Raw genomic sequence first — 13,888 nt, 5'->3', positions numbered from 1 at the left:
GCATTCCATATAAATAGTGTGTGTTTTGGCAAAACTATTTCTAGCATCAAAATGTTTTCTTTTCACCTCATAATTCCGGACCCGGATATCTATCTACTGTTATGGACTCGGCCCATTCCAAGAAACAAACAAACCAACCCAACCCAATGAAAAATGATGCAGAACCAAATTCTTATCCACTCTGCTGCGCACTCTCTTTTTCGTCTTCCTTGACCCCTCACTGAGACCATAGCCTCCTCTGCCTTCCGCTTCTAACAGAGTCACTCACTACTTAAGCTTCCACCCAGAATAGCTCAAGTCTTCGCCTTTCATGGCGTCCCATTTCTCTCCTGCGACTCCTGCACGGTCCATCCTCCAACCCAAGCTAAACCCTCCCAAAGCCCTCCTCTCCATTCGAGGTGCATAACCCATTTAACCATTCTGTAGAGTTTGTTCATTCCTATGCTTGAAAGTAATGATTTTTATGCTATTGGTTCAATCTCTGAGGGACCCTGTGTTGTACTCGTTTTTGTGGCTTCGTTTTGGATTGGTGGGTGTTGTTGTTTCAGATACTCTGTACAATTTCATTTTTTTTTACAGATTCTTATGGCGGTGCACGGGCTTGGAAGAAATGCCAGCCCAGTACTGTTAATGTGTGCTCATGGAGCTCAGCTGCTAGTTATGTGACACCTCCGGGAGGCGCTGCTAAGTTTTCTGGCAATCCCATTGTTGTGAAGAAGCAATTGTTGCAAAAGAGGCAAGTTTTTATTGCCGCAGAATTGTTCTCTCGGCTGTTTGAATTGTTGTTGATGTTGTAATGGACTTGAAATTGGGTTATAAATGCATATGTTGGTTTAGCATGTGACAGTCATGTACTCAGATGATTCTATTGTCTGAAATGCAATGGGGATTTGGGGTGTGTAGAGTTGCCACTATGGTTAATGTAATTTCTCCGAGTTAGTGGTTGTGTGTAGACTGATTCGCTTTCTGATATTTATTTTGATTAAATATCCAGAGCTGGAACGGTAAGGGCAGCTACTATTGAAGAAATAGAAGCGGAGAAGTCTGTGATCGAAAAAGATGCTGTAAGTTTTTCTATGTGGTCTTGCAGAATAAGATGTATTGTGTGTGTTTGGGTAAAAATGTATTTAAGGCTCTTTGAGTTTTTTCTGATGGAGTCAGGAAGAGCACATTTGTATTGAAAAATGTCTGTTATATTTCAGAAAGGCAGGATGGAAAAGACTATTGAAACGGTACGATCCAATTTCAATTCTATTAGGACAGGGAGGGCAAGCCCAGCCATGCTGGACAAGATTGAGGTAAGAATTAATGTAGGGGTTTCACAATTCATTCAATTTCGACCTTTTCTTTTTTCTTAAAGAGGTATACTTTTCTAGGTTGACTATTATGGAAGTCCAGTTGGCTTGAAGAGCCTTGCTCAAATTAGTTCTCCTGATGGAACTTCCCTATTGATTTCGCCATACGATAAATCCAGGTATTTCATAAGCTAAAGGCATTAACCTAGTAGGGAAGGTAGAAGATCAGTGCATCATGCTGCTTTCACACTCAAGTAATACACATCTGCTATGCTAGTCGCTACTTATTTACTTACTCTTCCCACATGAAAGGAGGGAGGGCACAACGTAACACTAGCTAGCTAGCTATATTTCACTGATAAGGGCGGGTTTAAAATTTTCTCACTACTGCTGTAAGTGCATTTTAGAACAACAATTAAACAAAAGATGTCTCCAGTGACCTTAATGTTCTGAGCTGTCAGGAGATGGTGTCTGCTATTGCGGGAGTGTATTTGGCACTAACTGGATTTTTTCCCCTTAGTAATCTTTCTTTCTGATAGGCATATCCCCTTTTTTCAGCTTAAAGTCTATTGAGAAGGCCATAGTTGCCTCTGATCTTGGCATGACTCCAAATAATGATGGAGAAGTGATACGGCTGACCCTGCCTCAACTCACATCAGATAGACGGAAGGTATTTTCTCATCTATGATCTTCCTTTAGTGTGCTCGTTCATTGGAATTTGACGAAAGTTATATCCTTGATACAAGTTATGTGGAATTTGAATTAAATATCATAGATTCATTCTTGGTAATACAATGACAACTGTTATAATCAAGATGCTCAATTCTGAAAATTTCTGATACATTGAAGATACCAAAATATTCTAATTTGTCATGATGCATAATAATCAAACATGTTCTCTAATATGTACACTACCTTTTCTCTCTCTGTTTTTTTTTTAATGCAGGAATTGACTAAAGTTGTATCAAAACAAGCTGAAGAAGGGAAGGTACGGTAGCATTTTTGACTGATACTTGGAGAAAAATCTATCCCTTTGTTGTGGATTTATCATTATTTATTTTTTCGGGACTTTAGCTGTACAGTACATCTGCTTAACCAGATCCCCCAAATTGTTATGCTAATAAGCTAATCCCATCCCCACCTACCTTTCCCTTCCTTCAGTTGTTCCTGGTGAGGTCTCAATGTCTCATCATTGGACCAATTGAAATAAAAACTCAGAGCACCTAATGCACTTTGAAAATTCAACCATTGGGCATGTATGCATTCACACTGTTAAGTAATTGATCTTACTTTTTTGAAATGCCTACTTTTCAATTGTTATAGGTAGCATTGAGGAACATAAGAAGGGATACTTTAAAAGCTTATGAAAAACTTCAGAAGGTTTGAATTTTAAACCCATTCATTGCAACCCTTTATCTTTCATTTTCACTCTCATATTGCTCTTGTCCTGCCCCTCTTGTTCTTTTCTTTTTCCCTGGCCCATTTTACTTTTACATTACATTCCTTGTTGACATCAATTTTTGTTCTTTAGGAAAAGAAGCTCTCTGAGGATACTCTCAAGGACTTTTCAAGTGATTTGCAGGTAACTTAAAGCTTTTGTATAGTTTGATTATCTACACCATCATAACTAGATATTGTGGTTTATCTGAGCTTAATGAAGCCAACTACTGATTAGTTTCTTGGAAATTTCTTCCAAAATTTGAGGCACCTACTTCTTGTTTTTTGAGTGGCTGGATATTCATTTCAAAGGTTACTGCAGAATAAATACTGTCTAAAATTAGCACCATTCAACTTGGATTGAATTTAAAAGAATTTCTGAAAATGACTGTCTGCATTGTTTGTGCAGAAATGGACAGATGAGTATGTGAAGAAGCTTGATACCATATCCAAACAGAAAGAGAAGGTACTACCTCTATTTGACTATTTTCTACTTTTGTTAATGTCTGCGTTACCTGCACCGTACTAATTTTATATGCTGGTTCTAGTTTTAATCTACTTCCTTGGGTGCTTTTCTTGAAATTTAACATATAAATTTGTCTACAATTGTGTTTCAGGAATTGCTGAAGGTTTAGGGTTTGTTTATGTTCATGCACCAATGTAAATGGTTGAGCTTCAGTTTTCGAACTTTTATAGTTCCCCTCTTTTGTGTTGATAACTTGCAATGTTGTTTATACCCACTTCATGAAAATACCTTTTGAATGAACCACACATTTTATTTCAAGGTAAAAAAACAAAAACAAAAAAACAATTGAGCCATGTTCAATTTTATGGCTTTCAATTTGAAGTGTGCACCGGATCAAATGAACTCTCTGGTATGATTTGTGAGTATTAGACAAAGGAGTCCATTTTCTTTTCTTCTTTCAAGAAGATGTACATTTTCATCAAAAGCAAGCATGCTGCAAGCTCGATTTTGTTGTTCGAAGTATATAAATCTATCTGAAAATTCTGCAGAGTCTACTGCACTGATTCTGCTTCTAGAGAAATTCCATTTGTATATTCATATGGGTGATATGACCTCAGGATGATATCTTCCATTCCTAAGAATAATATCCATGAAGAAATGGAACCTGATGCATTTTCAGGTGAATACATTGGATTTCAAATGGAGTGTGATATATTCTCCAATTAGACTTGCCTTGCATTTTTCATTGAAAAATATCTAGTCTTATCTAGGACATGGCTCATCTAGGATCCTTCATATGTCATTCCTCCATGGCCGTTGTCACACTTTTTTCTTATGAAAACAATGCGGTACCCTACCCTACACAATGTCTTTGGCCCAAAATGAAAAGGTCCTTGGCCCTATCCCACGGTGCTTTTCTACATTCAATTTCTTAGAAACTTCCAAAGAAAAGGATTAAAACTTTTTTATGATATTTAATTTTTGGTGGGACAGTACTATAAGAGATATTATAGGGAGAGACTCTAGTGAGTATTTTAAAATTAACAGTTGGATGAGTAGTCTCAATTTCAGTTGAAATATTAATAGTACAAACACATATATCATCGACTTGCTGATTTAAAAATTCTCATTTTAAAGTCCTCATTAGAGTCTCACTCAGATATTATATAAATAACGTCAGTTATTCTCTAATGTAATTAATATAAAAGTTTAGATTAATTGAGTTGATAACAGTTTCGTCGTAGAACAACCATGTTTTATGACCACATAAGAAATAGTGACTTAGCTAAGTTAGGCCTGATTAAGCCTAAATGGGACAACCAATCAAAATTGTGTTTAATCCCAAAGTCAATGAATTTTTGATGTCGGTACTCGATGTCAAAACTATCAATGTAGTGGCCGGTAGACACTTGCAAAGATCACCACCGAGAATTGTAACAAGGTCAGCCATACCACAATCTAGATAAACCTAAATAGCAAGCCACAAACCCGATCCGCTTCACATAGTGTCCAAATCGATAAGAAGCAATTGAGCAATCGTTGCATAACCCATCCAAGATGAACGACGACCCCTAAGACTGATCGACCCAAATGACATGAGAAGAAATCGAAGAAAGCACAAGGGGGAGACCCAAAAAACATATCAAGAACATGCCCTTAAATAGAGCTGAAAGGCCGAACAGCACATCACCAAACCAGAGAGATCTCTAAATGAGATAAAAGAGAGACTAGCTCGACCCTATGAACACCAATGATTCAAGGGAAGAATCAAACTTCTTGTTGAAGTTCTAAATAAGGCTGTCGTAAGTGCTTGAAATGTCGAACTGTAGTAGAACAAGACAAAGAAAAAAAAAAAACACACACACATTTTCTTCTTTTTGTTGTGAGTCAGCTCATGAACAACTTATGTAGGTAATTGGGTATGACAAGACAAAGGAAGATGAGCTACATTTTGTCTCTTTCATCTTTATGTGGGTTATCTTTCCAGAATGCCATTAACAAAGACAGGTTACAATTGCAAGTTACATTGAAAGAAGAAAGTCAGAGACCTAACATTTGAGTTTGAACTTTGAATATTTGTCCCGAGCTCCCGATCTCAGCTCAGAAAAACAAATAATAGTATAATACATCTCCTCATCTAACCTCTAACACCACCATAAATTCTTTACTAAAAACTCAATGTTTATAAATTTTTGAACTTTAAAATTATAATTTTCATTGACCATGGTGACCTCCACGACTGTACTGGGAGTCTGGAAATGGTTATCGACCCAATTAATAATTAATTATGTATTAAATTAAGTAATAGTTAGTTAGTATATTTTCTGGGAATTCCTTTGAATATGTGGAGCATCAAAGTGCTTGCCACCTTGACATGCAGTTCCGTCCACCAGAAAAAAAAAAAAAATGACTATTGTCGATGAAAACAAGTTACAACTTGCACTTGGATAAAAAAACTAATTGATTAGTGTTCTTGAGGTTTTATTTAATTGATTAAGTGCCACCATAGGATCAGGATGGCTGAGCCTGTCTTGGTCCTAATACTATAATATACTTTCTGCACTAATTAATCTAGTTTTTACAATGTTGTTTTAGTTGTACAAGCATATTGGAATATGTTTAAAATATAAGTGAAAGTAAGCTCAAGTCAATTACAATAATCACTTTTAGGTAGCTAGGCTTCATCCTCATGAAACAATTAGGGAAAACATCAAGGGATTTGAGCGTAATTAGTGGCAGAGTTTGGAATTTATTTCTCAGATGAAATGGGAAGAAATTCACACCTTTATGTTTTTTATAATTGTTTTAAATAACTCATGTTAATGAACATAAAATTGAAAGAGAATAGCTGTCATAACTAAACATTCCTGGATCTGCTAAGAAATTCACAATGCGGACGAGCAATTGCCTTCATTAGCATTTCTGGATCTCACAAGTAAGGACGACGATAGGCGCTTACTTTATTTTATTAAACAGAACAATTTTTTTTTTATAGCATTAGTTTATTCATAAACATAAACAAAGCTACAAAAGCCTGCTTGTTTCATTCTTTTTTCTTAAAGACAAATGAAAGGGAATAATAAAATTTGATATGAACTTTCTCGTATTGGGCAAGTGGGATGGATTCCCTTCCCAGGGTTTGATACTCAACTAGAAGTCTAGAAGTATTGAAAAAATGAAAAGCCAAAGCACTAAAGAAGCATGCTTTTATTAATTTTTAATTAAAAGAACAGAGACTCGCTCCCAACTAGTTTATAAATCTTAAAACAAAAACTAACGTGTGCAGCCATTATAGAATACTTATTCTAGATGATGATATTGATTGTACTTTATTATATCTTTCTTTCTATCTGAAGATTATTCTAGTGTTTGCATTGATCTGCACCTTCTTCCTTCAATAAAATAATGCCTCCATGATCAGTGATCACCCCCCAAAAGAATACAAAAACTAATCTATTAACGACTTAACAATTCCAATTTTAAAACCATAGACATCGAATCCAGGTATAAAACTCTGATAGCATAGAGAAATAGAATGATTTAATACGTTTCTCTATGCATGAAATGGTATTCTTATGACTATAAAGCTATTAAAAACAGAGCAGAAACAGAGCATATGAAGGTGATGGAGAGAGTCGGGAGAGAAGCGAGAAGGTCAAGCATGGCAGCTGCTGCAACTGATGGACTTTCCGGCCGCCGTGAGAGAGTGAGTAACAAGCGTAGGAGAGGAGAAGAGAGCCATGAACGCATGGATGAGGAAGATTGCAAGGTGGAGGTGGAAGACAATATGGTGCTTTCGCAGATGTCGTCATCATCATCGGCTCGCCGGAGAAACCATATGGTGGTGAAAGTCTCGAAGCAAGATCAGCCGTTGAAGTTGATCGGAGTTCAAGTTCCGAGGAAGGCTCGTTCAGGTAACAACCGGAATTCGAATGTAGAAGCTCTCTGTTTTCCTCTGTTTCTGTAAATAGAAAAAACGTTTATATGTAAGCTTGTAATTTTCTGCAGCTTCAGGAAAACGGTCGCGTGAAAATAGTTCTTCAGGAAATGATGGGGTTGGGAAAGATCAGAATCTGCAGAAACTGAGCGTAGAACCGAGGAAGAAGATGGTTAGTTTTGAAAGAAATTATGTATTTATTTCTTCTTCTGAAAAGTTATAGAAAGCTTGGGATGATTTTGAGGTTTGTTGTTTTGATGGCAGAAACCAACTGGAGTCAAGAATCGACCTCCAAAATCGTTGAAATCGTCTTCTAGGACTGTAGAGGAGGAAATTGAGATTGAGATCGCCGAAGTTCTTTTCGGGTTGATGAAGCAATCTCAGAGCTCTAGGGATAGTGATAGTGTTGAAAGCTCTCCGTCAAACCGGGAAGATAAAGATAGATATGGCATTAGAAACGATTCTAAGACTTCAATCTCGGAACAGGAAAACAGCCATGTCTCTGATCCCGAGCTCAAAAATGGTGGGTGTAATAGTTATACTAGTTTTATGGGGCAAATTCTGGTTTTAGATATGAATCTAATGATTTTTCTTTTTCTGTTTGGTATGAAGTCTCCAAGGAGAACAATTCTAATGCAGAAGCAGTTGAAGTAGAAAGTGACCAGAAGCCAAAAATGGAAACTTCTTTGCCGAATTGGGAGCCGAAATCTGAAGATGTATCCGGGTCAGTAGAGTTGCAGAAGGAGGAAGCCAAGCCATTAGAGGTACCGGAGCTTAAAAGCAAGAGAGAGGACAAGTTTGAATTTGATCTCATGGTAAAGATTCATGTTATTAGTTTCCAAATTACATTTCCATTGGAATAAAATAATGCTCTCCGATTTGCTGAAGAATGCCTCTTTTAACAGGCTCCTCCTCCTATGGAGGATTCAGCATCTGATAAACTTGTGGCGGAAGCTGTGCTTGAAACACTGCAAGACAAGAAGATAGAGGTAATCACGGAAAAGATAAATGAGAATCCAAACCGAGATAGTGGCACTAAATTACAACAGCAACCTAAGACTATCATTCCTAAACTGGAGAGAACTGACTGGCGAAGCGGTCTTTCAGCCACCACATTACAGGTTTGAGACTGCAGCCTTTTAGCCATGCCGAAAAAAATCTTATTTTCTTTGAAACAGAAAGTGTTAATTTTGCTGTAATGTAAAATGTAGCCCGGGAATTCATCTCTGTCTCAATCATGTGCTAAGACTAGATGCGCAACTCACCATTACATCGCTCGCAACATATACTTGCACCAGAAGGTTACAAATATGAACAATCTCTGGCCAGCAGCAGGTGGTTCTGCTCCTCTATGTGGCACCAAGCCAGACATAGTTGTTGGAAACCCTAGTCTAGGAAGCGTCTCAGGTCAGAGTGCAAAAGAATCAAAAGATCAAAGTTCTGAGGCTGCATTCATAGAATCATCAAGAAGCAAGAAGCTTGTGGCTCAACAATCTCCATCACAGCCGGCCTCTGCTGGTAATCTAATGGTAAGCTTTGTCATCTGTGTTACGGTTTCTTGGATTGAGTGCAATCTATCTTCTAGTTCAATTTGCTTAATCGATTTCCAACTTCCCCCGAGAATGGTATTAAAATTGCTTCACTCTTTATTCTAATGTAGCATGGACCTACTTTCAAATTCTCTGTGGAACAAAATCAAGCATCAGCTGCAGCAACCAGTAATCCATCTGGTCCTTTGAAATATACAGAGTTGACAAACAATGCATCACATTTTAGTCATTCAGCATTGTCAACAGTAGCTGCAGCAAACCTCAGTAGCCCGAATATGACATTCCAAGAAGGTCCGTACTTAGCAATTAATGGGTACTCATTCCCCATTTCAACTCCTTCAGGAACAACACTGGCATTTCAAGGAGGAAACTCTACTCAGGCAGTGCCTTCATACAATGGTCCTTTCTATTCAAATCAAATGTTTCACCCTTCTCAGCTTCATCAGCAACAGTCTCACTCGCAGTTGCAGCATCAAGTCCGATCAATCCATCAAAAGAACACGGGAATTTCAACCGATTCATCGTTGTTTCACGGGCAACTAGAGTCTCAGCAACCGCAGAAAACACAATTTACCAGTATGCAATCACAGCAGTCACAAAAGCAGTATGTGCCACAATCCCTTCAGCCTTGCAAGCCTGAGGGTGACATCAATGGGGGGAATACTGCATCTTCTCAGGCGCAACGTAGTGTTTATGGTTATGGGCAGAATTTTGCAGTGCCACTTCAACCCATGAACTTTACCATGATGCCCTATGTAACATTTAGTGGTGGTGGCAGTGGAAATCACATTGAGCAATCACAACAACAGGACTTAAAGGGTGTCTTTGGCATGTCATTTGCCTCCATCAGTGGAAATAAGGGTACAGGTAAACTCCTGAACTTTTCATCCATGTCACAAAATCCAGCAATGTATCAAACCCTTCCAGCAACCCAAGGTGCACACCAAAACCATCATCACCATGTATCCGAAAGGAAGACTGGAAGCGTTTCCGACAATCCTGATCATGATGGGTCAAAAGCTGTTACTGGGAGGTCAACAGTGCAGACCCTTGTTTTTGATAATTCAGCAACAAATCTCAACTTCACAACCTCGAATTCTCATCAACAGCACCTCTACCAGTTTCAGCTTCAGCAGCAGCAACCTGCTATGGCAGCTAAGAGTAAAGCACCAAAGAGCGCTCCTGTCTTCTCACAAGCTCTAGTACAGTGCAATTCTTCTGTCCAATCTCCTAACAACTCCGGAAGATCATTGACTTCCCAAATTCCGATTACAACTTCAGCAGTCAATAGTTTTCTTCAACAACAAGGAAGAGCTTCACAAGGTCAGACTCTTCTATCTTTTGGAGGAAGCCCTAAATCGTCCTTAGCAGTACCACAAGGTCAACTCACTAACCCTAGTTTGCTGACGACTTGACAACGAGGGTTTTGGTAAGTAAATTGGCAGCTAGTGCAGAAGTGAGTACAAAGTGGACGACCAAACGACAAGGGGGTTTAGGCTTACATTTTGTCAATTTATGAACTAGTGGAGGCTGTTCAAAACTTCTGGGTGGTTCATAGGGGGGTCTAATTTAGATTTGATTGGTCTAATCTGATCGTGATGTATATATATATATGATAAAGATTTTGACTATGAAGCAATGCATTCTTTTTCTGTAAATATGAATCAGCAATTTTCTCTTTTGTTTTTGGATGGAGCGGGGGGACCATGGCAATTGTAAGTCAGCAAGAAAAACAAACAAGCTATAAAGAAGTCTACCACTTAAGAATTTAGGCAAAAAGATGATGCTGGAGGTGGACGTTATTGAGGTTCATTGGCTTCTGGTATTGTATATGTTACCAGTCCTTGTAACTTTGTACAGCATGTTTGAATGGACCTGCATTTTGAGAAAAACACCGAATTCACTAGCTCTTGATTAAGAAATAGTGAACTTGACCCTAACCTAAATCTCTATTCTCTTTGCCCCTATAGTTTAACGTCAGAATTCAGTTGTTGGTGGCTTGCAAGGTTTCAACGATTGCAATACTGCTGAATACGTAATTGGAGCTGACGAAATAGAGATATTTAGTTTATTAAGATTGAACTTTGATATTCCAAGGCTTATTAAGTATGATTAAACATGAAACGGGAGAAAAAGTATAAAAATGTGCAGACTCTTCTAAATGGCTCCCATCTACTCCTGAAGGACAGAGGCCAAATTGAGCTTGACATCTTCTTTGGCTTGTTTATCAAATGGTTCCTCACCTATATACAAATCCAGAATCGATTTACACAGGAGTTTGCTTTGGATGCTTCCTACATCATTTCCGTCAACTGCAAAAATTTGACACACGTTAAGATTAGTAGTAATCTTATAAGTGAAATGTATAAAGCCTGCCAAAAGTTTCCTAAATCTAATTCAGTAGATGTGACCTACTCAAAACAAACACTTGCAGCAAATCAAAATAGAGAATGGGAGGGAAAAAAAAATCATTTGTTGTAATATATTGTGAAGAAAATGATACATTAAATGAAAAGGGAAATCTTACTGGTTGTTCGAAGTACATAGCCCGGTTCCCTTGACAGATCTATTATAGATCCTCGTGGTATTTTAATTTCATCTTTGAATTGAGAAGTGAATCTACAATAAATTCAACTATTAGTTTGATATAACTTTACTGAAATTTACTATAAGATGCGACATGTCATAAACTATGGCTTCTAAACAGAGAACAAGAAAACAAAATCCAACAAATATGAGAAATATTACTGCAAGCCGGCAAGAAACTGATGCAAATAATGAAGATAGAAATTTCAGTATTGGAAGGTCGAATATCCTCCACACACATATAATATTGTTACTCACTTATTCGATACTATTTTTCCAAGGGATTTTAGGCACTCAGGCACAACAGTTGTTCTTTTTTAGTCTGCTATGTACATGGGTTATTTCAAACTAGAAATTGAATTGAAATGTAATGATCATAAGTTTGTTAATTTTAACTATAAGGTTAGATAATGACCAAAGATAATGGTATACCTTTGTAGCAATTCTTGATTATCTGACCCCCCAAACTTCTGAAGTCTGGTTCCTACCGACTCCTCAAAAGCACTACGTACAGAACCGATGCTCAATTTGCCATAAACTATTTGAAGTCTAACAGTCACACCTATATCAGTTTCCAGCAGTACATCATTATACTCCTTGTTTTGCTTGAGTTCAGAAAGGGACAATTTCCCATATTTTTTGCTGAGTAATTTCTTTACGTCTATATCATCAGCATAAATACCTGCAGATAAGCATTAAGCACAACCACATTGTAATGGAATCCATCAAAAAGTCTATGCATCTGCACAACGTAGAGATATAAAAGAAATACAGTTATGCCAAAAAGCCTTTTCAAGCATAGCAGAAACAAGTTGGACAATATCATTACGCATGCAAGGAAACAAATAATGTGAAACAAGGAGCACATACGTGTCTGGCCAAACCACTGTGGCACTTTCCATGCCACTTCATTTTAAGCAACAGTACTAGATAATTGGCAATCTTCAGTGTCAGAGCTGATGCGAAATGTGTTGATGAAAAATGCCCCAGTCTAATTAACAGTGAAAATGAGAGTATCAAATTCTTATCATCACCTGATTATAAAGGCAGTGCGCATCAATCTCTATTACCACCAAATGACACCTATTCAACAATGTTCAATCCATTTCAAAAATCCACTAACCCCTTACATTACTCAACTAGTCTACACATTCCTACTCACATTTTCCGATTATGCACATAGTTATCGTTATCATACAGGCTGAAAATCACATGCATTATACACACACAACTAATAAGCAAGCATTATTATAGTGTAGCTTAATTACCCAATCAATACAAGTTTGAAAAATTTCAAAGCGAAAAAGAAACGAAATTTAAAAGGGGAGAGAAGAGAAATGTGATACCATATGCATACACATCGATGTTCTTCAACCCCAGCACGCGTTTTCTCCTCAACCCAATTCCCAGAAGTCGCCGAGTCCCGTCCAGCACCGACGGAAACGACACCCCCGTCTTGGAATCGACGACGGAGGCCGGAGTGTCGTTCAGGGACAGCGAGCCCCAAAGCGGCAGCGAGCGATCGGCGAGGAAGAAATTCAGTGCGTTCTGGAGAAATGGGTTCGTGGGGTTAGTGTGCGTGACGGCCGCGACTCCGGCGAATGCGGCAGCGCCGGCGGCGAGGGTTACGGCGGCGGTGAAGGGACGTGAGGTGGCGGATGAAGGGGTGGCTGGAGTGGGATTTGGGGGCTGAGAAAACGAGAAGGGGAAGCGGAATGACACCATGGTTTCAGCTCGAAACGTGAAGCCAGCCAGTGGTTTCTTTGATTCGGTTGTAGTACAAAAGTGACTAATTAGTTAGGGAGGTTGGCACGTGCCATCTCATCATTTTGGGGGCTGGGTCTGGCCTATAACAGACTTGGGCCACAAATACCCCTAATAACTATTATTCCTGAGATGAGTTTGGTATTTTAATTTGATGGCCGAGTCCAACAACAAAGTTAATCTAAAGAATGAAAAATGTAGACATTGAGGTGAAGTGAATATATACATATGTTTTGTTACCCCCAAAAAAAAAAAGAAAAAAAAAAGGGAATATATTCGTGTGAGAGAAAGATTTATGATTGAGGGTTTTATTGTTATTTTTGTTAAATTAAACCCATAACGGCGGCAATATATATAATTCATGCATCTCAAGTCAGAGTGACCATTACATACTCTTCTGCTGTCATCTATAGACAGACAAGAAGATGTGTTAGTACCCACAGTAGTATATAGAACTAGGTCCGCTCATTAGATATCAAATACATAAAAAAATTAGTATATTTTTTCGATACGACTCCAGAAGATTCGCTAAATCACATAAAGTGCATAGCTCCCTAACAAATAGAGAATTATTGAAAATAGACTAAGCTACTAACATAGGGTCTCTAAACAAAGAGAAATAATAGAAAGAAAATCTAACTAATACTATGGGCCTAGGGCAAAAACCCTAGCCCGAATACAAAGCATGCATGCATTACCTGGTCGGCAGTACCCTCTAATGAGTCACATGGTCGACAATACCCTCTAGGTGACATGAGATGACTAGTCGGCAGTACCCTCTAGTCATCGATTATTTTATCATGTGAGAATTTGAAATGATTTTGAGATGCGCGTATTTAATGAGATGATTTAC

The 13,888-nt window shown here is 38.1% G+C and overlaps 3 protein-coding genes across 4 annotated transcripts; 2 read left to right on the top strand and 1 right to left on the bottom strand.

Annotated features, from left to right (window-relative positions):
• Positions 1–176: 176 nt before the first annotated feature.
• LOC133738555 (ribosome-recycling factor, chloroplastic) lies at positions 177–3,573 on the top strand. Its single transcript, XM_062166115.1, has 11 exons — positions 177–398; positions 580–736; positions 995–1,064; positions 1,203–1,298; positions 1,377–1,474; positions 1,854–1,965; positions 2,242–2,283; positions 2,619–2,675; positions 2,827–2,877; positions 3,142–3,198; positions 3,350–3,573. Exons 1-11 carry the CDS (start codon positions 311–313, stop codon positions 3,365–3,367), a joined length of 846 nt encoding a protein of 281 aa, XP_062022099.1. The 5' UTR covers positions 177–310; the 3' UTR covers positions 3,368–3,573.
• Positions 3,574–6,416: 2,843 nt separating this feature from the next.
• Positions 6,417–10,371, top strand: LOC133738179 (protein TIME FOR COFFEE). Of its 2 annotated transcripts, XM_062165639.1 has the most exons (8): positions 6,417–6,702; positions 6,799–7,112; positions 7,207–7,307; positions 7,400–7,658; positions 7,748–7,950; positions 8,041–8,256; positions 8,347–8,664; positions 8,796–10,371. In XM_062165639.1, the coding sequence occupies exons 2-8, from the start codon at positions 6,815–6,817 to the stop codon at positions 10,098–10,100; spliced, it is 2,700 nt and encodes an 899-aa protein (XP_062021623.1). In that variant the 5' UTR covers positions 6,417–6,702; positions 6,799–6,814; the 3' UTR covers positions 10,101–10,371. The 2 variants fall into 2 exon arrangements, with proteins under 2 accessions (XP_062021623.1, XP_062021622.1); XM_062165638.1 differs by having other exon boundaries at positions 6,417–7,112.
• A 346-nt stretch (positions 10,372–10,717) lies between these two features.
• On the bottom strand, positions 10,718–13,045 carry LOC133738180 (fatty-acid-binding protein 1). Its single transcript, XM_062165641.1, has 4 exons — positions 12,618–13,045; positions 11,704–11,953; positions 11,213–11,304; positions 10,718–10,997 (listed from the first exon to the last, which is right to left on the bottom strand). The coding sequence occupies exons 1-4, from the start codon at positions 12,994–12,996 to the stop codon at positions 10,858–10,860; spliced, it is 861 nt and encodes a 286-aa protein (XP_062021625.1). The 5' UTR covers positions 12,997–13,045; the 3' UTR covers positions 10,718–10,857.
• Between the last annotated feature and the right edge of the window lie 843 nt (positions 13,046–13,888).

This window comes from Rosa rugosa, chromosome 3, assembly GCF_958449725.1.
Source record: "Rosa rugosa chromosome 3, drRosRugo1.1, whole genome shotgun sequence".
NCBI lineage: Eukaryota > Viridiplantae > Streptophyta > Magnoliopsida > Rosales > Rosaceae > Rosa > Rosa rugosa.
The sequence above is the reverse complement of the archived record's forward strand: the minus strand, read 5'-3'. Positions and strand labels throughout refer to the sequence as shown.

Bases quoted from the DNA above. Each gene is read 5' to 3' on its own strand.
- LOC133738180 (XM_062165641.1), bottom strand. From the start codon at position 12,996: ATGGTGTCATTCCGCTTCCCCTTCTCGTTTTCTCAGCCCCCAAATCCC. The intron at 11,954-12,617 runs GTATCACATTTC...GCTTATCTGCAG, and splicing joins CATCGATGTGTATGCATATG to GTATTTATGCTGATGATATA. The intron at 11,305-11,703 runs GTATACCATTAT...AATTTATTGTAG, and splicing joins AATCAAGAATTGCTACAAAG to ATTCACTTCTCAATTCAAAG.
- LOC133738179 (XM_062165638.1), top strand. From the start codon at position 6,758: ATGAAATGGTATTCTTATGACTATAAAGCTATTAAAAACAGAGCAGAA. The intron at 7,308-7,399 runs GTTAGTTTTGAA...TTTTGATGGCAG, and splicing joins TAGAACCGAGGAAGAAGATG to AAACCAACTGGAGTCAAGAA. The intron at 7,951-8,040 runs GTAAAGATTCAT...CTCTTTTAACAG, and splicing joins AGTTTGAATTTGATCTCATG to GCTCCTCCTCCTATGGAGGA.
- LOC133738555 (XM_062166115.1), top strand. From the start codon at position 311: ATGGCGTCCCATTTCTCTCCTGCGACTCCTGCACGGTCCATCCTCCAA. The intron at 399-579 runs GTGCATAACCCA...TTTTTTTTACAG, and splicing joins AGCCCTCCTCTCCATTCGAG to ATTCTTATGGCGGTGCACGG. The intron at 737-994 runs GCAAGTTTTTAT...TTAAATATCCAG, and splicing joins AAGCAATTGTTGCAAAAGAG to AGCTGGAACGGTAAGGGCAG.